Here is a 24,139-nt window from a genome sequence, read left to right on the forward strand (position 1 = left end):
AAGGAAGATAATTCTGGAGTACTGACATTTCCTCCCCTCGAATATTGTATGGGCAGAATGCTACTTTTCTGTATGTTGGTCTGAAGGCCACTTGCTGCCCCAAATAAATATAAGATGTCTTTTATCATTTCAAGATCTGGGGCGACAGGATCACAGGATGGAGGAATAACACCACATCATCAGCGTAAAGGCCTAAAGGGAAACCCGATGATGAATACTCCGAGAAGCAAGAGGTTGGAGGAATCCCTCAATGCTGGTCTTCTCAATCAAACAGTTAAGCACGTCCATCACCAATATGAAGAGCATAGGAGAAAGGGGGTCACCTTGTCTTAGACAACGACAGTGGTAAAGGATGTCTCCTGGAATCCCATTGAGGAGGACTCGGGTTGAGGGAGTGGATTCTGCTGATCATATTCCTAAAGTTGAGTCCAAAACCCTTTCTTTGAAAAACCTCCAGCAGAAACGGCGAGGACACCGAATCAAAAGCTTTAGAGATATCCAACTTCAGAAGAATATGGGGCTGCTTTTGTTGATGCAGATATTTGGCTATTTGTTGAACCAGGACAAAGTTGTCCTGGATGCATCTACCCTTGACAAAAGCGCTCTGATTTGCTGCCACCATTTCATTAAGTTTCCCAGGCAACCTATTGGCCAGCAGCTTTGCAACAAGTTTAGCAAAGTTGTGAATGAGGCTAATCAGCTGGAAATCCTTGACCATGGTAGCATCCTCCTTCTTTGGTAAAAGTGTTAATAATGCTGTGTTTAGGAGTTGCAAATTTCTAAAATTACCACACTAAACTGAACCAGGGTAGCCATAATATCATCTTTAATAATGAGCCAGCACTCCTTATAGAAACAACCGGGCAGCCATAATATCATCTTGAATTGACATTTTAAATCGGTGTATTTAAATATTTTCCATTTGGATGGACTCTTAATATTATTTGTTTGAATTTTTGTTGGCACAAATAGGTAGAATACATTGAGAAAATAGGAAAAAAGAAAGTGGGGCCCTGATTTGAGAATTGCCGCTTGACTTGAGTTGAGCCCAGAAAAACAAGGCCCTCAAAAGCAAGTAGAACCCTATTTTAGGGGCAAGCCATTGCTGGAGTTGCTCTAAGTACTCACTACCTCTATACTAAAAATTATGAGTTTATCCTAACACAAACCGTCCTAAGTTTGACCTAGTTTACAAAAAAAAGAGTATTAATATCTACCACATCAAAGAGGTACCATATACTATGTTCTCTAGTTGGTGATGCTGCTCAACTAAGATGATGCCCAATGAAATCAGGAAGGATCTCAATTCTCTTATCATTCTCGTGACCTAGGAGATTTGGAAACACCGAAATACATGTCTTTGATGGAGCAAGAACAAATATGATGATGGTGCTACAGATCATTGCAAATGAATGTTCCTTACTTCCTTATGGTGTTCGGTTGGGGCAAAGAGACTACAGGAGGTTCTGATCAGTCGTGGACTTGGAGTGGCTGATCTTGCTCTCCGGTAGTGTTAGTCATGTTTTTTTTCTCAAAGGGCGAGATGTGGGCTGTGTTTTCTTTGTGTGTGCGTGTGTGTGCGTGTTTGAGGATTCTTCCCCCTTGTACTCTATGTACACTCTATTCTTCCTGTAATGAAATAAAGCACACCTCTCCTACATGTTCATGAAAAAAACGGTACCATATCAAAATATATCTCATAATCTAATGGTGCTCGTTTGATGTTTTAATAGTCTTGCTTTTTCTATAACTTTGATCAAACGTAGCATATTTGACTTGGGGCAAACTCGAATCCATTGCAATATTAGGGTAGAGCAGAGTTACGTATGACCAGCCAGACAGGTACAGGTGAAAATTAACTGTGAAGCAAAAAATCGGTTCACGGAGAACCAGAAGAGCACTTATTTAAATCTGCGGGTCTAGTTATCCACATCTATATAAAAATATCTTCGATGGAAAAATGAACTAAATTCCAAAAGAAAACTTACCACTAGTGAGTTGTAAATTCGCCGCTCTCTAGTGTCTGATATCGGTGGTCTAACAATCTCCCCTATGTATTCAACCATCTGTAGGAGTAAGTCGAAATTCAGATAAATTAGCTCAGCACAAATAGATGTAAATGAGTACTGTTATACATGTGAAAATTTGTTCAAGTCATATCACGACATCTGAATTGGGCACAAAAGCTGCCAGCAGAGGCATGATCGTACCGAATCAAAAAAATCAGTTGAACATGTTGGAATGCCCAAAAGCTTAAGCTGATAGGAAAAGTTGGGCAATTCACTTATATTCCAACACTCCCCATCATGTCAAGCGTCTCTTGGGTCTCAGATGTGGAATACGAGCAAGCAACAACAATTTTATTTTGCGCTAGCCAGGATTCGAAATCATGATCTTTGACTCTGATACCATGTTAGAATGAGTGAAACCCTAATAATCTCTAATATATAAAGCATCAGTTTCAACAGTCGTTCCGCGTCACGCTTCCCGCTTAATGCAAAAACAAATTAAAATTCTGCACAAATTGGGGGTTTGAACCTTGGTTGTTGGCTCTACATTTACACCACCTAACCAATAGAACACACATATTTTTGTGTCTTATTAAAACAAAGTCTTAGGCTATCTCCAGCAGCTTACACATCCTTATTCCCATATTCAAACTTCACTCTGAGAACAGTGTAGTCTACAGTGTAAAACAATGTTTTGGGTGACCATATGGGTGAACTGCTGCAAAGTGGAAACGGTCTTACCATATATTTTTTTCTCGAACGCGCAGGAGAGTTGTGCATCATTATATTAAGAAAGGAAAGGTCCAAAATGGACCGAAATACAAAGCCCTGGAGGGCAGAAAAACAAACACGGGACCTGATCACCAAGATCCTAACACCCATGCCTCCTCTCCAACAACATATAAGGCGAAACAAAACTAAGGAGAGGGCCGACAGGCCCGAGTAGACCCTATTTAAGGCGAAAATAAGCCTCAGACTGTCAAGATGCTTAGCTCCCACCTTATCATATGATATATAGAAACTATGGCAATGCGCGAACAATTGACTAGTGTAGTCTAACAGAACATATAGCATTTTCCCGTGCAAATTTAACAAAATAGATTATAATTGTCTACACTGATTGTGAATCAAACAAATCCAAGGTGATGACAAGGACAACTTAATTATTAGCCATTTATTATGTAAGCAAAATATGTAAGAATAGTATTATCAGAATAGCAACTCCGCCTATGTTGTCTCAGCATATGTTGGTGCAGCATAACCTAGTCCCAAGTCCAGGTACAAGGAGGATCAGTACCCATAGGGATAAACAAGCCAAAATTGTGAGGACGAAGTGGTGGAAACTCAAATGGGAGACATCCGAAGTTTTAGGAAAATAGTTTTTGTGGAGGGCGCTTGGTCCGAAGAAGAAGATGCAAACAACATGTGGGTGAAGATGGCAACTTGTATTAGAAAGGTGGTGTTAGAGGTGTTTGGAGTGACCAAAGGGGTCAGCGATGAACCTAAGGATACTTGGTGGTGGATCGAGGATGTTCAAAAGGCAATAAAGGAGAAGAAAGAATGTTACATGAGCTTGTTCCATGACAAGAGTGCGGTCAACATAGAGAGGTATAAGGTGACAAAGAAGACTGCAAAGCGAGCTGTGAGTGAGGCAAAAGGTTGAACCTATGATGATCTTTACCGAAGACTAAGTACAAAGGGGAGAAGGATGTCTATAAGATAGCTAGGATTCAGGAAAAGAAGACAATGGACCTCAACCAAGTTAAATGCATTAAGAATGAGATGGATCAATTCTTGGTGAAAGGACAAGACATCAAACGAAGGTGGCAGAGGTATTTTGACAATCTTTTCGATGGTGAGAATGAGACTATAAACACCCAATTGGATGACTCATTTGATGATTTAAATAGATGCCTTGTACGCAGGATCCAAGAACCAGAGGTCAAAGAAGCTTTAAAGAGGATGAAATGGGGCAAGGCGATGGGCCAAGATGGTATCCCAATTGAGGTGTGCAAATGCCTTGGGGATATTGCTATCGTTTGGCTAACCAAGTTGTTCAACCATATTTTTCGATCAAACAAGATGTCTGATGAGTGGAGGAGTACATTAGTACCAATCTTCAAGAACAAGGGAGATATTTAAAGTTGTACCATCTATCGAGAGATTAAGCTCATGAGCCACACTATGAAGCTATAGAAGAGTGTTATTGAGCATCGTCTGAGAGGAATGACACATATCACCATGAATCAATTTGGATTCATGCCTGGAAGGTCAACCATGGAAGCAATTTTCTTAATAAGGCAGGTCATGGAGCGATATAAGGAGCAGAAGGACTTGCACATGGTTTTTATCGACTTGGAAAAGGCCTGTGATAATACCTAGTAATCTCATGTGGTGGACGGATAAGCATAAAGTCCCAACAAAGTATGTTACGCTCATCAAGGACATGTATGACAAGGTTCTGACTAGCGTCCGAACAACTGATGGTGATACAAATGTTTTCCCGATTAACAAAGGACTACATCAAGGTTCAGCTTTGAGCCCTTATCTATTTGCCTTAGTGATAGATGAGGTCATGAGGGATATACAAGGAGATATCCCTTGGTGTATGCTTTTCGCTGACGATGTAGTTCTAGTAAATGAAAGCCGCGAAGGGGTAAATAGAAAGCTAGAGTTATGGCGTCAGACCCTAGAGTCAAAAGGATTTAGAATTAGCAGGACCAAAACCGAGTATATGAGATGTGACTTTGGTACTACAATTAGTGAGGATGGAAATGTAAGCTTGGGAGGACAAGTAATACCAAAGGACACCTTCCGTTATTTGGGATCAATGCTACAGAGAGATGGTGATATTGATGAAGATGTTAGCCATAGAATCAAAGCGGGGTGGATGAAATGGCATCAAGCATCGGGAGTCCTATGCGACAAGAGAGTGCCACGGAAGTTGAAAGGCAAGTTCTACAGGACAGTGATTAGGCCTGCTATGTTATATGGGGCTAAGTGTTGCCCTACTAAGAGACGACATATCCAACAACTAAGTGTCGCAGAGATGTGTATATTGCGTTGGATATGTGGGCACACAAGATTGGACCGAGTGAGAAACGATGACATACGCGAACGGCTAGGAGTAGCGCCAATTGAAGAAAAGCAGTAGCGCCAATTGAAGAAAATCTTATTCAACACCGGTTGAGATGGTTTGGGCATGTCCACCGGAGACCCCCAGAAGCACCGGTGCATAGAGGCATCATAAGACTGGACAATAATGTGAAGAGAGGTAGAGGTCGACCAAACTTGACATGGGAAGAGGCAATCAAAAGGGACTTGAAAGAATGGAATATCCCAATGGAGTTGTGTTTGGATAGAAGTGCTTGGAAAGATGCTATCCATGCGCCCGAACCGTGATTTCCTTTTAGTGCTCTCAAAAGCTTTTCCCCTCCCCTTTCTCCCTCTTTCTCTTTTTGGTGACATCTTGTTGGATTTCAACTCTAGCCTACCCCAACTTGCTTGGGACTAAAAGGCTATGTTCATGATAATTGATGATAAAGTATTATCAGAATAGCATAAAAGAAGGGAAGGGAAAACAAAAAAAGGAAAAGGTGCTATAGTTAGTGGCTCACAGCCGGTAAACATCAAAGCCCTAATCTCATTCTCTGACCCTAGCAACCATGGTCTTGTCTGGTTCCTAGGAGACCACTTGGTATGTCAGCCAAGTACCAACATCACCATGCTCTCTCGAGCACTCCTTTCGGCCTCCATAACAAAAGGTCTCATTTGTTAGAGTGGCCGCACTAACCAGTTCAACCCAAAAAGCTTAAGTTGATGGGAGAAGATACCCAAAAACTTAAAAGTTGATGGGAGAAGGTAGTCAATCCACTTATACACTTCAACACATCCACTCACGTGCAGATCGAGAGAAAGGCGTAGACATGAAAAATGAATGGATGGAATCACAAATAAAGCCTCTGCCAGGATTCGAACTCGAGACATCTGGCTTTGATACCATGTTAGAGTAGACGCACTAACCAGTTCAACCCAAAAGTTTAAACAGATGGGAGAAGGTAGTCAATCCACTTATACACTTCAACATGATCACCATGCTCCTACGGCCCATACCGTCCAGATCTGGTGGCAACCAACAAAGTCCACAACCCACATTACGGGACCATGGGCCTAGTAAAGGAACCATGGCATGGACCCACATTCCAGGTGACTTAGCAGTGTTATTTCCTTCTTTTATATCGTGTTGTTTTATTTGCTTCTTTGTGAAATTTCATACCAGATTTTGCATTCAAAGTAATCAGCTCCAAAACATACGCATCTGAATAAAATATTTATAAAAGGAAAACAGAAAAATATACCATATCTCCGGCCTTGTGTGCAACCTTGGCAAAGACACCATATCCATGAATTTTTGATTTTCCTATCAAAAGACAATACAATCAATATATGATGAACATTTCACTGAAGTACAAGTGAATATCATAACATTGCCAAATTGTTTCATTCAAATCCAACAATTCAACAAAATAGAATACCATAGTTCTGATATTCCTATGCAGGGGCAATACAGATCACATCCTCAAAATCATAAAACAATCCCTACCCCGATCTGTAATACTCACAGCTGGTACAAACTAAATCCAATTCCACTACAGACTATCACCCAATTTAACATTAGACTTTAAGCAACAAAAAAGTGAAAGATTTGTATCAATAAAATTTTCAATCTATTGCTATAAACTCCACTGCTACTGCAGACAAAAAATGTGTCCATCATTGACAAAGCACAGATATTGATAAATGGTATAGAAGAAGCAATGTGTGAAATAGGACAAAAGCTTCCTCCCTTGAAACAACACAACATATTCAGGAAAAAGATATGTTTTTCTAGTAAAAATAAATTGGAGACAGGAAAAACACAAGTGATTAAGATTACAAAACTAGTATCTTATCTTGGCTCAGAACGTATTTCCTGGAAAATGGTATGAAGACTTGACCAACTCCAGAAGATATGGAAATACAAAAGGATAAGAAACCGAATAGAACTCACCAAAAGTTAGTCTCTTCCTAAATGTAGCCTTCACGATTGTATATTTTTCAACCATAGAAGACACATTGCCAATAGCTTCTTGCTGCACAGCATCTGACAAACCAAACGGTTGAATTGATTCTCCGCATGTATTGCCTACTCTGTTTTGGCAGTAGCCACTGACAATATGAGGTCTATTCTCCACATATAAACGTTTCAGAGAAGCAGTAGCGACAACTTGTGGCTGCTTTTGGCCCCTTCTCCTGTGTAAATTATAGGGTTCTGGCCAAGGAACAGGGAATTAAGATATGAAATAAATATGAACAAGATAGGTAATCAATCTAAACAGGGTAATCTTTAGTAAAATAAAAAAATATTAAATTTATATCATATGCATAAAAATGCAGCTTCAATCAAGATGGCACTGCAAGGAATCGACGATATTAACCAGCAAACCTACACCATAACAACACCTGAACAACAACCCCTTAAGTAAATAAAAGGTCAAAGTCCAAATTACTCCCCACACCTATGGACAATGTTCACATAACCCCCTAAAGTATTTTTTTTAGTTTATTTTACTTCACTACTTTGAGCTGGTTCAATTTAACCCTTAAATAAATTTATATTTTTTCATTTCTTTATGTACAAACTGAGTTTTCAGTTCAAAATTCAAATTTTGTTGGTTAGTAGCTAATAACATATTTTAGCCTAAAAATATATTATGAATTTTTATAATAATTTTGATAGGTTATGCATCATATAAAATAATAACTTTAATGATACAAAACTAAATATGAAATAATGATGAAAAAAATTTAACATATTTTTCTAACATAAGTTATGATGTTTTCAATGACTTCGAAAAATATTAACTTGAAATTTAACTTTTACGTGGAGAAACAAAAAACAAATCTCCCCCTAGTAAGATCTACCTTTTTGTCTCCACAATCCACATACTATTGTTCATCATTATTTCATATTTAGTTTCGTACTTATTAGACTAGAAAACCTAACCCTAACTAGGGTTGGGATATATATTTATATAGAACATTTGAGCCTAAGCCCATTACACAAAACAACCCATACAGTCGCAACTCTAGCCACGGCAAATGTTAAGACTGGACCGAAGCTCCTCAAACACCGACGTAGGGAGGCCCAAATGTCGACGAACTAAGAAGTGGTCGGGACATGAAGTACTCGCACATCACGGACGACGACACGCTCGCGAACGAAGTGGAGATCGAGCTCAACATGCTTAGTGCGCTGATGTTGGACTAGGTAGGTGGAGAGGTACATGGCGCTGACGTTGTCACAGTAGACAAGAGTGGTCAGCGGACTGTGCATCTCCTGGAGAAGCTAAACAAGCCACGAATGTGCCCCGAAGAAATAGGTCATCACGTAGGGAGAAGCGCACACGGTAGGGAGGCATGTAAACCACGTCGGAGCGAAGGAAGGGTGGTGAGGGCACGACGGTACTCGCGGGGCCAAGACGGCGTGCAGCCGGCGCGGTAGAGGGTGGCGGATGCACGACGGCCTCAGTAGCGAGCCCATGGGCGATGAAGGGGCCCCCATCCACGGCAACAAGCCCATCGGAGATGGGTGTGACGAGGAGGGTGGGTAGCGCGAGCGTGCCCGCGTGGACACCTGGGAGGGACAGCATAGCAGCGCGGATGACAAAGAGGGGTAACGCGGCGATGGCAGCAGCGTCGGGTGCCACGGCGGTGCAAGTCCAAGCGGACGCGGGCGCGGGCGTGGAGAGGACGATCGCGACAGCACCGAGGTTGGCGAGGAGGGAGCACAGGGTTGTCCGCGGAGGAGAGGCACCAGGGTCGTGGCGACCGACCGAGAGAAGAGTCCGTGTTGTGGCACCCTGGTTGTTCCTTCTCAAAGCACCCGCTACAAAAATGCATTGGGTTTAGGTAGATGACTGGTGGTAGTAGTGGCAATGGCATGCACTGCAGCTCCACACTGTCTTAATGGAGTATTCTTGGTCGCTCTCTAGCAACGACCAGCGAAGTGCGAACGAATGATGCAAGCAAGGGCGAACGGGCACGCAACGAGATGTGGTCCTCTCGACTTGGGCCGTCGTAGGGAGAGGGGTGGCAGTCCAGCGATCAACCGTTGGAGAACACCGGCGGGCACGGGCCGAGCAGAGCCGCGCCAGAGTCTAGGAGCCGACAAAGAGGGGCCGCGGGGGAGCGGATATCGGGAGGCGGCGCTCGGAGTGGGAAGCGCGGGCGCGGGGGAGCCGACCACGCGCGTCGGGGGCGAGGCTAGGCACGAGGGGGGGCGGCAGCCCAGTTACTGTAGCCGGCAACGGCAATAGTGGGGGCTAAGGATGGGGAGGGGATGAAGAAGACTAATCCTAGTTGTAGATACCATATTAGAGTAGAAACCCTAACTAGGGTTGGAAAATATATTTATATAGAACAATTGGGCCTAAGCCCAATACAAAAAGTCAGCCCATTACAATAGGAGAAGCACAACAACTCTAACAGTACTATTAAAGTTATTACCTTATCTGATCCCTAACCTATCAAAATAATTATAAAAATCGTAATATATTTTCTAGGCTAAATTATGCTATTAGCTACTAACCAACAAAATTTGAACTGAAAACTCAGTTTGTACATAAATAAATAAAAAATACATATTTTTTTAAGGGGTAAATTGAACCAACTCAAAGGAGTAGAGGGGTAAAATAAACTAAAAATACTTTAGTTGGTTATGTGAACATTGTCCAGTGAGGGGAGTAAATTGGACTTTTTCCTAAATAAAACATGGGGCCAAAAAAATATAATTAATATCATTGTGAGGTGATTTTTTAATGCAGATTAAACTTTGCATACAGAGAACAATAAGAAGCTCCATGTCCTTGTCAAATTAGCAGTGCTTGTTCTCTTACCGGTCCTTGCACAACCAGATGATGAAGCCATATCTGTCTGAACTACCTGAATGGGTTCAGGAGGATCACTTTCTAAAGATGGACGTTCAGCAGCAGAAGGCTGTCTATGCTTTTTGCAGTACGAGAGTAAACGAATACAAGGATCCTCGTCTTCATCAAGATACATGTGATGGATTTTGTCATCATTTTCAAGCTAATATTAACGAAACAGGTCCCCATAATGGAAATGCATGTTAGTCGAGGCAAAAAAAAAGTAATCATTGAGTAAATAACCTGAAGAAAAAAGACTAGTTCGGTACCTCAATGCAAAGGTCAGCAGCACGTGCACAAAGAGGGTGATACGCAACACGACAGGTAGGATGAGAACACTATGTTGATACAAGAAGAGTTATAACATGTTTTAATCATCATAACAGTAGATTCAACCAACTGTAAAGTACCTGTATACAAACTCCATATGAAACTCCGCAAATGCTGCATACAAGTTTCCAACGGTCCTGCAATGACAAACTACAATGATGAGCAATGATGTTTCTACAGAAGTACTAAAAGATTGAAATAAGCAGTTCACACCAAAAGACAGAGGTTGACCTTGTTGATTCTGCTCAGTCCATCAATAGGTTCCATTCTCTTTACATCCTTTAAGCATGTTTCTGTGACAGAATAACAGATTGAGAAAACTAAAAGCATGTTACGTCACAACATCAAGATGATTTAGGACAAATGATTACCAGGGATCCATATAGCACATGCGAGATGAGCCCAACGGCCATCTGTTGTAGGTTTCATTGCACCACCTAAAGAATGTTTTACAACCCATTAGTAATATACTAATATTTCATTATGCATTGATGTGGGATGAAAGTCTGTACCTGTGACTGGACATAGACAGCATTTTGGAGACACACGAGGTGCACCTGGTCGACACAAGTTGCAAAGCCAAAGTCCTCCATCCAATTGTTTAAGTTCACCATAACATCTAGCATGAACCTGGATCATGTTTTAAGGCATTTGGAAACACTTCCACATTCAATAACCTGGGCTAAGCAAGAAAGGCTTTCATACCATCATACGACACTTGTCACATTGCAAGAATAAGTTGTCTTCATACTCCTAGATGCAAAACAAAGATCAGTAAGTTTCAGATTGATTATAACCTAGGGAATAACCTATGTAGGAACAGGAACAAGATTGCTTACCTCATCCATATCACAAACATTGCAATAGTCCAGATCTTTCCAATTAACCTGAACCGCTCTATAACCCAGGATAGTGTCCCCACCATTCTCAAAATATTTCAAACATGACCTTGCATTGGGCAGTTCCTGATAAATACACAATTGAACTCGAAGTTAAGGATGAAATTCAGTATCTACCAAAAGTCCAGGATGAAAAGAGACAAGCAAAAGCCATGATCAAGAGACAAATGCATGAGCCAGAAGATTTTCATATTTAAATAAAATAAAAAATCATCTAAAGAAAAAAAAAGGGTTTTAAAACCTATACAGTGACAGCACTCTGTAGCAGTTGGTAATAGTTGGTAGACTCATGTTTAGGGTTAGGTTAGGGTTCTCTTGTATTTGTTGAAGTATATAAATGGATTGCCTACCTTCTCCTATCAGCTTCAACTTTTGGTTAAACTGGTTATTGCGTCCACTCTAACATGGTATCAAAGCCAAAGGTTTCGAGTTCGAATCCTGGCAGAGGCTTTATTCGTGCCTCCACCCATTTATTTCCACGTTTGCACTGTGAACTAGGTGTCGTTGTCGGTGATGATTGCGTTGGGGACTCCGAAGCGATGAATGATATCCGTGAAGAAGGTAACCGCCTGCTCGCAACTAATGTTGTTGAGGGGCTGGACCTCGATCCAGTTGGAGAATTTGTCGATGGCAACCATCAGGTGAAGCCCCCGGGTGCCTTCGGCAGAGGACCGACGAGATCCAATCCCCACACGGTGAATGGCCACATTATTGGGATCATCTGAAGGGCTTGAGCTGGCATATGTGTCTGCTTCGCGTAGAACTGGCAGCCTCGGCACGATCGTGATAGCATCCGCTACTGCAGTCGCCCACTAGAACCCTTGCTTGAAGGCGTTGCCGACGAGGGTCTGGGGCGCGGCGTGGTGCTCGCAAGCCCCCGAGTGGATTTCTCCCAGCAACTCCTGCCCTTGGCTGAATGGTATACATCGTTGAAGTATTCCCGAGGGGCTGCATCGGTACAGCTCCTTTCCTTCTATCAGAACAAAGGTCTTTGCTCGGCGGGCGAGGTGTCGGGCCTCGGTCTTCCCTAGAGGGAGCTCTCCTCGGAGGTAAGGTGCCCTCCAGTCCGAGGTTGGAGCGGCTCGGTCCTCGTCGCCATCAATTTGCATCGCCTCGGGCCCATCGGCCGGGGGCGTTTCTTCGTGGGAGGTGAGCTCGGGCACCTCCTTGGGACCACCAAGGGTTTGAAGATGTCCCTGGCGAAGACGTTCGGGGGGACCGTGATCCCTCCCGAGGCGATCTTTGCCAGTTTGTCTGCCACCTCGTTGTACCTTCGCGCAACGTGGTTGAGCTCCAAGCTGAAGAATTTATCTTCGAGGCGCCAAACTTCCTCACAATAAACCTCCATCCTTGCGTCATGGCAGCTCGAGTTTTTCATGACCTGGTCAATGACGAGCTAGGAATCCCCTCGGACGTCGAGGCGCCTGACCCCTAGCTCGATGGCGATGCGCAAACCATTGACCAGGGCTTCATACTCGGCAACGTTGTTGGACGCAGCGAAGTGGAGACGTATGACGTATCGAATATGTACACCGAGGGGTGAGATAAAAAGTAATCCAGCGCCAGCCCCGGTTTTCATCAGCGACCCGTCAAAATACATGGTTCATAACTCGACCTGGATCGGAGCCGTTGGTAATTGGGTATCGGTCCATTCGGCCAGAAAGTCAGGGCCTAGGATTTGATGGCCTTCTTGGGGGCGAACGAGAGAGTTTCTCCCATGAGTTCGACGATCCACTTGGCTACCCTGCCCGAGGCTTCCCTACTCTGGACGATCTCCCCTAGAGGGAAGGACGACACCACCGTTACGGGATGGGACTCGAAATAATGGCGCAGTTTTCTCGAGTTAGGACTATCGCGTACAGCAGCTTCTGGACTTGTGGGTAGCGTACCTTCGTTTCGGACAGTACCTCGCTGACAAAGTAAACAGGCTTTTGGACCAGCAAGGCATGTCCCTCCTCCTTTCTCTCTACCACGATAGCGGCGCTTACCACTTGGGTGGTTGCGGCTACGTAGAGTAAAAGGGGCTCCCCTTCGGCAGGGGGTACCAGGATAGGGGCGTTGGAGAGAAGCTTCTTGAGGTTCTCGAGGGCTTCTTCGGCCTCGGGCGTCCAGGCGAAGCGCTCGGTCTTCCTCAAGAGACGATACAGGGGCGGGCCCTTCTCGCCGAGTCGTGAGATGAAGCGGCTCAGGGCCACGAGGCATCCCATGTTGGTGATGGTCGAGACCTTCTCCGAGCTGGCCTTGATTCCTCACTCCGAGACTATGAACCCAAAGAGCATGCCTCGGGGGACGCCGAAGACACACTTCTCAGGGTTGAGTCGAACGTTCTTGGCTTGGATACAAGCAAATGCAGTTTTCAGGTTGGCGACAAGGTTGTCAGCCTTCTTGGTTTTAACCACTATATCATCGACATAGGCCTCAACTGTTGAGCCTATGTAGTTGCTGAACACGTGGTTCATGCAACGTTGATATGTGCCTCCTGCGTTGCGCAGCCCGAAGGGCATGGTTGTGTAACAATACATGCCCTGCGAGGTGATGAAAGAGGTCGCGAGCTAGTCGGACTCTTTCATCCGAATTTGGTGGTAACCAAAATACGCATCAAGGAAGGAAAGTGTTTCACACCCTGCAGTAGAGCCTACGATTTGATCTATTCGAGGAAGAGGGTAAGGAACTTTCGGACATGCTTTATTTAAACCAGTGTAGTCTACACACATCCTCCATTTCCCCCCTTTTTTCTTAACTAATACAGGGTTTGCTAACTATTCTGGATGGAATACTTCCTTGATGAACCCGGCCGCCAATAGCTTGTGGACCTCCTCCCCGATGACCCTGTGTTTTTCTTCATCGAATCAGCACAGGTGTTGCCTCATTGATCTGGAGTTGGCTCGGATGTCCAAGGAGTGCTCGGCGACTTCCTTCTGTATGTCCAGCATGTCCGAGGGACTCCACGCAAATACTTCGGCGTTCGCACGGAGAAAGTCGACGAGCACTGCTTCCTATTTGGGCTCAAGCTGAGATCCGATCTGCCGCGCCTTCTCCCCAAAGCCGCTAGGGTCGAGGGGGACGACCTTCGTGGCTTCGGCTGGCTCAAAGTTGTTGGCGTGCTTCTTGGCGTCGGGCACCTCTCCAGCGAGGTTTTCCAGATCGGCAATGAGGGCCTCAGAGTTGACGACCGCCTCGACGTATTCAACGCATTCGACGTCGCACTCATAGGCATGACGGTAAGTGGGGCCGATGGTGATGATGCCCGCGAACCCAGGCATTTTCAGCTTCAAGTACGTGTAGTTTGGGACGGCCATGAACTTGGCGTAACATGACCGCCCGAGCACAGCGTGGTACGTACCTCGAAACCCTACCACCTCGAACGTGAGGGTCTCCTTTCGAAAATTGGTGGGGGTCCTGAAGCAGACAGGTCAATCTGCCCGAGGGGATGCACCCTCTTGTCGGGGCTGATCCCATGGAATGGCGTGGCCCCAGGTCGGATCTAAGACCGCCCGACCCCTAGGAGATCTAGAGTGTCTGCATAGATGATATTGAGGCTACTGCCTCCATCCATGAGCAACTTTGTAAGGCACGTGTTGCCGATGATGGGGTCGACAACGAGTGGATACTTCCCAGGGTTTGGGACGTGGTCCGGGTGGTCATCCCGGTCGAAGGTGATGGCGCGGTCCGACCAGTCTAGGTAAACTGGGGTCGCCGCCTCGACCGAGAAGACTTCCCGGTGTTCCTGCTTGCGCTGCCTTGAGGACATGTTGACGGTGTCTCCCCCGAAGATCATGTAACAGTTATGCACATCGGGGAAGTCGTCGCTCTTGTCGTTTTCGCTGTCAGGGCCTTCTTGTTTCCCCCTTCCGCCGAGGGGCCAGGCTTGTTGTAGAAGCGCCGGAGCATGTCGCACTCGCCGAGGGTGTGTTTGACCAGGCCCTTATGATAAGGGTACGACTCCTTCAGCATCTTGTCGAAGACACCTGGCCCCCCTTGGGGGGCCGAGGGTTACGCTTCTCCGCGGCGGCGACGAGCTCGGCGACGAGGGCCTCGGGCGGGCCCTGCTGCGTCTTCTTCTTTTTGCCCTTCTTCCGGTTGCGTTGGGTGGCCGCCTCGAGGGCGCCCTCCTTTCGCTTCCTGTCCCCCTTGTCCTTGTGGAAAAGGGCCTCGACCGCCTCCTGCCCCGAAGCAAACTTCGTGGCGATGTCCATCAGCTCATTAGCCTTGGTCGGGGTCTTGCGACCCAACTTGCTGACCAGGTCCCGACAGGAGGTCCCGGCGAGGAATGCCCCAATGACATCAGAGTCGGTGACGTTGGGGAGCTCAGTGCGTTGTTTCGAAAACATGCGAATATAATCACGGAGGCTTTCATCAGGCTTTTGTCAGCAGCTTCGGAGGTCCCAAGAGTTTCCTAGGCGAATGTACGTGCCCTGGAAGTTCCCTCCGAAGACACGGACCAGGTCTTCCCAGTCGTGGATCTGCGCCGGCAGAAGGTGCTCGAGCCAGACCCGAGCAGAGTCGGAGAGAAAGAGGTGGAGGTTCCGAATGATGAGGTTGTCATCGTTTGTCCCCCCGAGCTGGCAAGCGAGCCGATAATCAGCAAGCCAGAGCTCCGACTTCGTCTCCCCCGAATACTTGGTGATTGTAGTCGAGGCTCGAAACCGAGGCGGGAATGGTGCCCTACGAATGGCCTTGCTGAAAACTTGAGGGCTCGGTGGCTTGGGGGAAGGATTTCGGTCCTTCCTTCTGTCGTAGCATCCGCCCCGCCGGGGGCGGTAGCCGAATGTTTCGCGCTGTCGAGTGCGTCCACTGAGATGGTCATGGACTGTCTGGGGTTGGCGGTTATCTCGGAGACGGTCATGCACAGTGGGTGCCCTTTGCCTGGTATGCGCGGGATGCACCGAGGCTTCCCTCACGAAGCGACAGGAGGCTTCCCTCCCGACAGGAGGCTTCCCTCTCGAAGCGAGAGGGCCCGGGCTGATAGCTCGAAACCGACTCTCGAAGCCGAGAGGCCGAGCTCTCGGCCTGCTGGACCGCGACGCATTCTAGAAGCCCCCGAAGTTCGTCGTGGATGTGGCGTCCCTCGGTGGTGGAGAGCTCTGGCATGGTGCGGAGCAAGAGCACAGCCGCTGCAAGGCTTTGGCTCGCTCGATTGAGGATGGGGGCCTCGGCGGCGTCGGCGTCTTCCTCGATGCGACGTAGGACATCGCGCGTCATCGCTCGCGCGTCCCCATCGAGGGCTTTGCCCGCAGCCTCTCCCTCCAAAGCTTGTCGCAGCTGCTGCAGGCGTTGCCGCTCTTCTCTGAGCATGTTGTGCAACTCCCGGAGTTGCTCGAGGTGATCCTCATGGCTCCCTGGAGGAGTCTGGGCCCCATCTGGGTTATGTGGTGGAGGCTGGTCACCTTCCTGCGGCATGCCGAGGTGATCTCCTTCCTCCGGGATTTCCGGGTCGACATGGAAGCATTCCCGAGTCGGATCGTAGCCCTCACCACCGGAGTTGTAACCCTCCGAGCTTTCGGAGAGCATTTCTTCACAAGCATACAGAAATTGCAGCATGGACTCGAGATCCCTTAGCCCGGATAAGTCCAGGCTCCCTAAGGGGAACGGAAGCCCGGCGTACATCCGGGTGACGGAGCTGGTGTCGAAGCTTGGCTGGAAGGGGATGGGGTTGAACACGGCGGTTCTCCCCCGTCCCACTCCATGTCTCTCTAGGGAGCGTCCGGCTCCTCCTGACCCACGGGTGGGAGGGCCGGTGGTGTAGCTGACACCGCTCGCTCAGCGTCGTGGGGGACTGGTGTCTCCCGCGTCGGAGGAGGTGGTGCCAGGAATGTTTGTGCAGGTGCGGCTGGCGGCACTCCGGGTGAAATGTTGACGCTGGCCGAGTCCCTTGAGAGGGACTCAATGCTGTCATCCATCACGGCGGTACCGCCAATGCATGGAGTGCCCTGTGTGGTACGATCGCGGTTGTTGTCTCTGCCTCCTGCGACGAGAAGGGCGGCGACGGGAGCTTGGACGCTCAAGAGGGACAGGCGGGAGGAGTACCATGTCGTACTCGATGCCGAGAGACATGAACTCAAGACTCAAACCTAATCGTTGCCCCAAGCCTGAACGGGTGGTGGAAACCTGCCATCTAGAGTGCTGGCAAGAACTGGGAGTGTTTCACGCGACTAGACCCCCTACCTGGCGCGCCAACTGTCGATGTTTGGACCGTGGGTCCTTAACCAACCAGTAAATGTGTCGCGTGGCCGACTCTAGATGGTGTGCGAGGAGACACAAGCGATTATCCTGGTTCGGGCTACTCAAGGCCCTACTTCTAGCAGAGAGGATGAGGCTTATATTACTCACACTGTGGTGAGTGTAGTAGGGGTTTACAAGCACAACGGGAGAGGGGAAATCCCCAAGTCCCTAGAGATGATTCAGGCAAGTGTCAATATCTAAGACCGAGTGGAGGAGTGAGCGTTCGTCTATGTGTGTTGATGTCTGGATCTTGATCCCCCGTCCGTGGAGGGACCACTGCCTTATTTATACACCAAGGGGAGCATCCGCATTGAAGTTGAGTCTTGTATTCGAAGGAGAGATGCACTGGCGTCTGACGTGACGGCGAATTGCGCAGTTGATACGTGCCTGCTGACTTCCCGTAGAGAGCCGAGGCCGAGACCGAGGGGTCGTCTGTACGCCCGAGCTCCCGAGGGAGAGTTCGCCCACGCCGTAGTGGTTGTAACAACGTCGGGGTATGGGCCAAAGGCTGCTTACGGGGTGCGTTATTGTCCTGGCGCGTGATGACGTCGAGATTCTCTGTTGCATTCATCGAGATCAGAGCCCTTGCTTGGTTGATGCGGAAGTCTTCCCTAGGCGTTAGACGAGCCATCCCTCGACGTGCGATATAGTCGGGCGGAGTGGCTGTCTACGGGATTCGCGGCGTAGTAGGTGGCCGAGGCCGAGCTCGAGCGAGGCGGAGAACTCGCTCGAGGGCTGAGCTTGACGTCGGACAAGGCAGAGAAATTGGCCGAAGGCTGGACTCGGGGTCGGGCGAGGCGAAGAGGTTGCGCCCGAAGGCCTGTCCGCTCGGCTTGTCGTATTAGGCGTCCCATCGGAGGGCGTCAGACGGTGTGCGTGCACTGTTTCTGTAGGCGTAATCATGTCGTTGCGTCGGACGTGATCGTTGTCTCATCTGTCACAGTGCTCCGCTGCCAAAGCGCGAGTTGGCACATGTATTAAATGCGCCTGTTCCCTACATGTTTTCGGGCGCCCTTGTCCTATCTGCCTGAGGCTGGCTCGGACGAGACAGACTGGGTTGCGGCGACCTCGGGCGTGGCGGAGTGAACGACGTCGACCTCGGGCGAGGCGGAGCCCTGCTCGAGGTGGGAGACTCTCGGGGGGGATGTCTCGATTTTTTATAGGTGGCTCGGCTGTCACCCCTCGGGAGTTTTAGTCCTTATTTCTCTAGGTGCGTTTGTTAGGGGGATAATTCGGGTGTCCCTAATTATTGCCCCCGACACTTCTAAATGTCAGCTCTAAGCTAGGGGAAAGTCTATCAAAAACACACCCATTTCTGTGGTTCCAGATTGTCCAGGAACCAAGAATAATCAAGGTATTCAGCCCCTTTGCTGCTAAGCCCTGCACTTGATCAGTCACCTTTCGCCACCACTCAATTAGGGATGAAAACGGGACGGGTACCCGGAACGGGTATCGGATACGGATACCAAAACGGGACGTAATTTCGGATACGGATACGGGTATTTTGTTTGTCGGGACGGATACGGGTATTACCCGGATATTGAACCTCGGATACGGGTAGGATACGGAATCACTAATACCCGGTCAGTACCCGAAAATCCCGGGTCGGATACGGGTACCCGGAATTCGGGTACCCGTTTTTTCTTTTTCTGCATAATATAGTTATAAAATCATAACTTTTACATATGAAATCGGATGAAGATAAAGTTTATATGAAAATTGTAGAGCTTGAAGAGATCTATGACTTTGTAATACATCATGTTTTTGTTTAAACAATATTTTAATGATTTAATTGTATTTTGATGATTTTCTATGACAAGAAATTAATAATACATAAATAGCCTCAAAAAATTGTGAAATTTTACGGAGATACAACGTATGTCCATATGTAACCATAAAAAATATTTGGATCATAAGATCTATAAGATGCCCACATTTCTTTCCTTTCACTTTCACTTATTTGTATGAGTTACATGTGAAATTAGTGTAAGTATCCAAGTTTCAATATAATCAGTACTTCACTTTATCATTTTCATACGAGGACTTGAGTTATCTTCATATAAAATGTTTATTAGTTTTTGTAACTTATTTGCAAATTTTTAGAACTAGAATATTTTATGAATTTTAAATATTGCGGTGTTGGTTCTACAATGTTCTTGTGATAAGCAACTTTGAACTGCATGATGTCAATTTTACCGGTTTCCTTTCTTACATCTGATGTATCATATACATGATTATGTATTGCTTAACTTATGGATGGTTGGACAATTAATATCATCGGATGAACTACCCGACAATTATCCGGTACCTACCCGAGTAGTATCCGTTATCCGTTTCTTACCCGTCCGGATTATTACCCGGTCCCGTCCTGTATCCGTCCCGAATCTTAACTACCCGTATCCGGTCCCGTATCCGAGAGAAATACATTAGGGTAGGATACGGGATGACCCTATATCCGGCTGTATCCGTCCCGTTTTCATCCCTACACTCAATGGTATTATGTTCACCTGGTTGCGGAGCAAGGTAGTGTAGATTAATTTGTCCAAACAATTTGAACCATAATTCCCTTGCAAAGACACATCCAATGAGGAGATGATCAATGGTTTCATGTTCTTGATCACAAAGTGGGCATCTTTCAGGGTGTTGTAACCCTCTTTTTTGCAACTGGTCCGTTGTCCAACACCTCCCTAGAGCAGCCAGCCACAAAAAAGAATTTACACTTCGAAGGAGCCCAAGAGTGCCATATTCTTTCCCAAGGATCAAAAAGAGTTGAGTCGATGAACAAACTCATTGTATATTAGCAATATCACAAACAAAGTTGTAAAAAACACTAGGCGCTAGGCCTGCCTAAGAAGATTAAACTAGATTTTTTTTCTCTGGGAGCAAGATCTAGAGGTAGAGAACAAAATGATGTGTTCAAAAGGCATAAATGACTACCCAAGGCAAACAAAAACAGTATGTCCTTTCTCCTTTGTAGAAAAATGAAAGACAAAATAAACAAGGGGCAGCGAGGAAGACGTGGCTTTGAGCTCAGTTTCTCTCTCATCTCTTTGTCCGCGGCCATCATGTGGAGAAAGCCAGACACGCAAGCAGCAAAGATATGAGGAGCGAGGGGGTGACAATGAGAGACCCAAGCATATTGAGATTGATCGTCACTTTGTTAAGGAGAAGCTGGATAGAGGAATAATTTGCTTGCACTATGTACAATCAGAATCAGCTAGTTTGATGATGTCTCGACTAAAGGATTGCCTAAAAAGGTATTTTTTTACATTTTGTAGCAAGATGGGTCTCTATGATATTTTTGCACCGTCTTGAGGGGGTGTTGTGTGTGTTGTAAAAATATGAATATAGTTAGGGACTAAAATGCAAAGAAAAGAAAAAGATGACGATGAGATTTAAGAAGGAACAAGTTCTATCCCCAAAATTTACAACTACTTCTATTCCAAATCTGAAAATCTACCTCGATCCTTCAAATTCTTCTTGGGAAAAGTACTACTCCCTCCGTTCTTTTTTATTTGTCGCGGTTAGTTCAAAAATGAACTAGCGGGCGACAAATATTTATCTGTTGTCGAATATTTGTCGCCCGCTAATTCATTTTTGAACTAACCGCGACAAATAAAAAAGAACGAAGGGAGTATAAGACAAGAAATAAATTGAATGTAATATAGTTGGGGCTATATAATGGTTCGGAAAACTGATGAAAAAAGCTTCTAGATATAGGGATGGCTACAAAAAGTAAGCCAAGGGTACAAAACAAATACATGGATCAACCAAAGACAAATAATTGTCTAGCCCAAACCCAATGCAATCCTCAATAAAATTTAAACTGATATAAAAGAAAATATCTTCCAGATATTTTGTTTCATACCTGAATAAGTTGTCTTATCTGCGGATTTGAAAAGCCAAACATGTAGGAACCAGAACTTTGGCATACGTTTCTTTCCAATTCAGTGCACTGTTTTTCCTTTATTCTGCGGTATATCTCTTTCCAGCACGCATTTGGGGTAGATCCATCAATCTAAACATCATATAGGCTCAACATTAGGGAAATGTACATATTTGGAACTACAAAGTTTGTCACAAAGCTGTTATATCCACGGCATACAAAATAATTTTGGTCATAATCATCAAAATCTGGTCTTTCCATAAAAATGACAATGTAATTATTTATAAAAAACATAAATGTTACTCAATGGCAGAAATAGACTTCCACCAGAGAAATAGAAATATGTTAAATAAAGAGTTTGACTAAAGTTTAACTTGGCGTTCGTAATGCAGTTAGAAAATGGTTAAGACACTGTCAAGCTGAATTCATAACCATTTTTCAACCCCATGTATCAAAATGATTTTATACATTTTTCTACTTTTTCATCTAAACTGATAACTAAAAACAGACATACTAAATGGAGTAAAACATAAAATATAGATCTTAGTCAAGGTTTAACTTGCTATTTATATTTATAAAAAATAAAACTAAGCTATTTTCTTAAGCAATATCATGAGAAACAGACATTCAAGTGAAGTGCCTTAACTGTACCCGATATGTTAGTATTTATAGATACGATTTAATAGGCAATCCAGAGCCTAAATATCAAGAACAGCTTTAATCATCCAATTTGACATACCATTATTGAAAATGAAAACAGCGTCAGAAAAAGTTTCTATATGGCACTCTCTACATAAAAATTAAAATCAGATCAGCTCATCAAAGTGTTTATGCACATTCCTAAAAGAATATACAGGTTAAATGGCATTGATGCCACCATGATAACGGAACTAATATAGAGACATGAAGGAGCAGCTAAACAATGGAGCTTAAAATACATTAGTCACAACAGCAAGACTACAATATCTTATGCATACTTTTTTCTCGAACAATATCTTAGGAATAAAGACACTAGATTTCTATAGATGTATCTGCAATTGTAAAACAATAGTATATATAGATTATCATCAGCCTATTATTCATAAGCATCTCTAATACCCAAAAAACTTTAGCTAGTAAAAAACAAACCAATTAGTTTGCTATACGGGTAAACTCCCAGTCCTCAATGATGCCAATACTTTGGATTACAGGACATTTCATGTTCGGTACATGTCTATGCAACACATGACACTCTAGTTCTTTTTCAAAACTATCTCCATAGTTTTACTAACAAGAACAGCATCTACAAGACAAGGTTATTCATTTAATTACCTGCACCCCGTCTTCTGAGATCACCCTAAACAACGGGCGTGCTTTTGTATCAGAGTTCCTAAGTACTTCCATTTTGTACAATGTTACTGCATGTGGGTCTGCAATAACATTTTGATATATAAATAAAAAAAATGCATAATCTGATGAGTATAAAAGTTTCAAAATGGGTTAATAAATGCTGCAGACGGTTTTAGACAAGTTTGAAAGATGATTACCTTCTATTGACATGTACTTTCTGAAAGCAGTATATCCTTCAGGCCATATATCCTTTTTGTTATGGAAATGGTCAGAGTCAGATACTATCCTACCTGGAAAAAGCTCACAAAACAGAAGTTGGTCATACAGCAAAAGGAAGGATTAGACAGTAAATTAATAAATTGGGATAAAAATGTTAACATGAAAAGGTTAAATATCGCACAACATTATAACCTATCACTAAGTTCAAGTTATGGTAAGCAAACAAAATTATTCACTCAAGTGCTTTTGTTACATAAGTAAAGCTCATGCAAGGTAAGAGTGGACTGCAAAGTGAATAGCCAGAGTGAAGTGACAATAAAACGTTCCAAAAAGAACTAAAAGGTAAGGAAGAGCAAAAGACATTTAAATATATACTACACCTACAACTCTACAAGTATATTCCTCAACCAACCTGTGTCAGCAATAGGAACTGTATAGAAGGTAGGTGCCAGTAAAAATTAACTAAAAGGGTTCCAGTGATGCCTACTCAATGTTTATACGCAGATATATCTTTGCATGTGCTAGGACACTTGGGCAACATTTAGTCACTCCTGGTGGTCCAAGTCTCAACAGAACGGATATATAGCATATCCAGTATCCCATAAATATGTTTGGTATGCAGTATCCACTATGGAGAACCAATTTTTTCTTGTTCTCAGAAAATAAAATATTTCGACCTTACTGGCCATTAAACACATTTGAACAAATTGATATTAAATTTTGCATGACAGGATATAATATGAATAACCAAGATTCACAATGGCCGGAGATGCAAACACTAATTGATCTGTGCAATCAAGGAACTGATGAGGGTCGTAGGGCAGCCTTTTTTGTACCATGTATCTTGGGGTCCTTTTGGACCTTTATCTCCTTCTTAATATATTTTCGCGCAGCTCTCTTGCGCTTTCGAGAAAAAAAAGGAACTGATGAGGGTGTCACAATTGCGGACGAATTTAAATTTTGCATCATATAACAAATCAAACAGAATGGGATTGGATAACATGCTCTATGACTTTTTTAGCTCAATTTTCAATATGAGGTACATAATTACATAAATAACTCGGCTATTACCATTTCCATCTGCTATATTGACGATGTCATAAACAAAACTATTTGAAAGTGGAATTTCAATGGACACCATGGGCCTGATTGATTGATGGCCAAAATTTGATTGCCAAAACTTAGGCAAACCAAGATTTTGGCAGCCATTTGGTTTGCTATTAGCCATCAACTCTAATTGCCATACCAAATCTATGTCAAATATTTTTGCCTAAGTTT

At 44.8% G+C, this 24,139-nt stretch overlaps 1 protein-coding gene across 5 annotated transcripts in view; it reads right to left on the reverse strand.

The window, feature by feature from the left end:
- The window catches only part of LOC100501309 (uncharacterized), a 46,092-nt gene that overhangs the window by 19,110 nt on the left and 2,843 nt on the right, over window positions 1-24,139 (reverse strand). For 2 of the 5 annotated variants that reach the window (XR_002263333.3, XM_008653567.4), the window contains exons 8-22: window positions 22,840-22,932; window positions 22,625-22,722; window positions 21,296-21,445; window positions 19,935-20,114; window positions 11,146-11,271; window positions 11,012-11,059; window positions 10,819-10,936; window positions 10,678-10,743; window positions 10,538-10,599; window positions 10,387-10,443; window positions 10,246-10,314; window positions 9,947-10,139; window positions 7,060-7,320; window positions 6,368-6,429; window positions 1,989-2,066 (exon numbers count right to left, since the gene is read on the reverse strand). Coding sequence is in view for 3 of the 5 variants with exons in the window: in XM_008653567.4 (XP_008651789.1) it covers window positions 1,989-2,066; window positions 6,368-6,429; window positions 7,060-7,320; window positions 9,947-10,139; window positions 10,246-10,314; window positions 10,387-10,443; window positions 10,538-10,599; window positions 10,678-10,743; window positions 10,819-10,936; window positions 11,012-11,059; window positions 11,146-11,271; window positions 19,935-20,114; window positions 21,296-21,445; window positions 22,625-22,722; window positions 22,840-22,932 (1,661 nt within the window). In the remaining 2 variants the exon portion in view is untranslated. The remainder of the gene's footprint in view (window positions 1-1,988; window positions 2,067-6,367; window positions 6,430-7,059; window positions 7,321-9,946; window positions 10,140-10,245; window positions 10,315-10,386; window positions 10,444-10,537; window positions 10,600-10,677; window positions 10,744-10,818; window positions 10,937-11,011; window positions 11,060-11,145; window positions 11,272-19,934; window positions 20,115-21,295; window positions 21,446-22,624; window positions 22,723-22,839; window positions 22,933-24,139) is intronic. The other 3 variants (XR_002263334.3, XM_008653571.3, NM_001196061.2) reach the window with 2 other exon arrangements.

This window comes from Zea mays, chromosome 7 (genome assembly GCF_902167145.1).
Source record: "Zea mays cultivar B73 chromosome 7, Zm-B73-REFERENCE-NAM-5.0, whole genome shotgun sequence".
Classification (NCBI taxonomy): Eukaryota; Viridiplantae; Streptophyta; class Magnoliopsida; order Poales; family Poaceae; genus Zea; species Zea mays.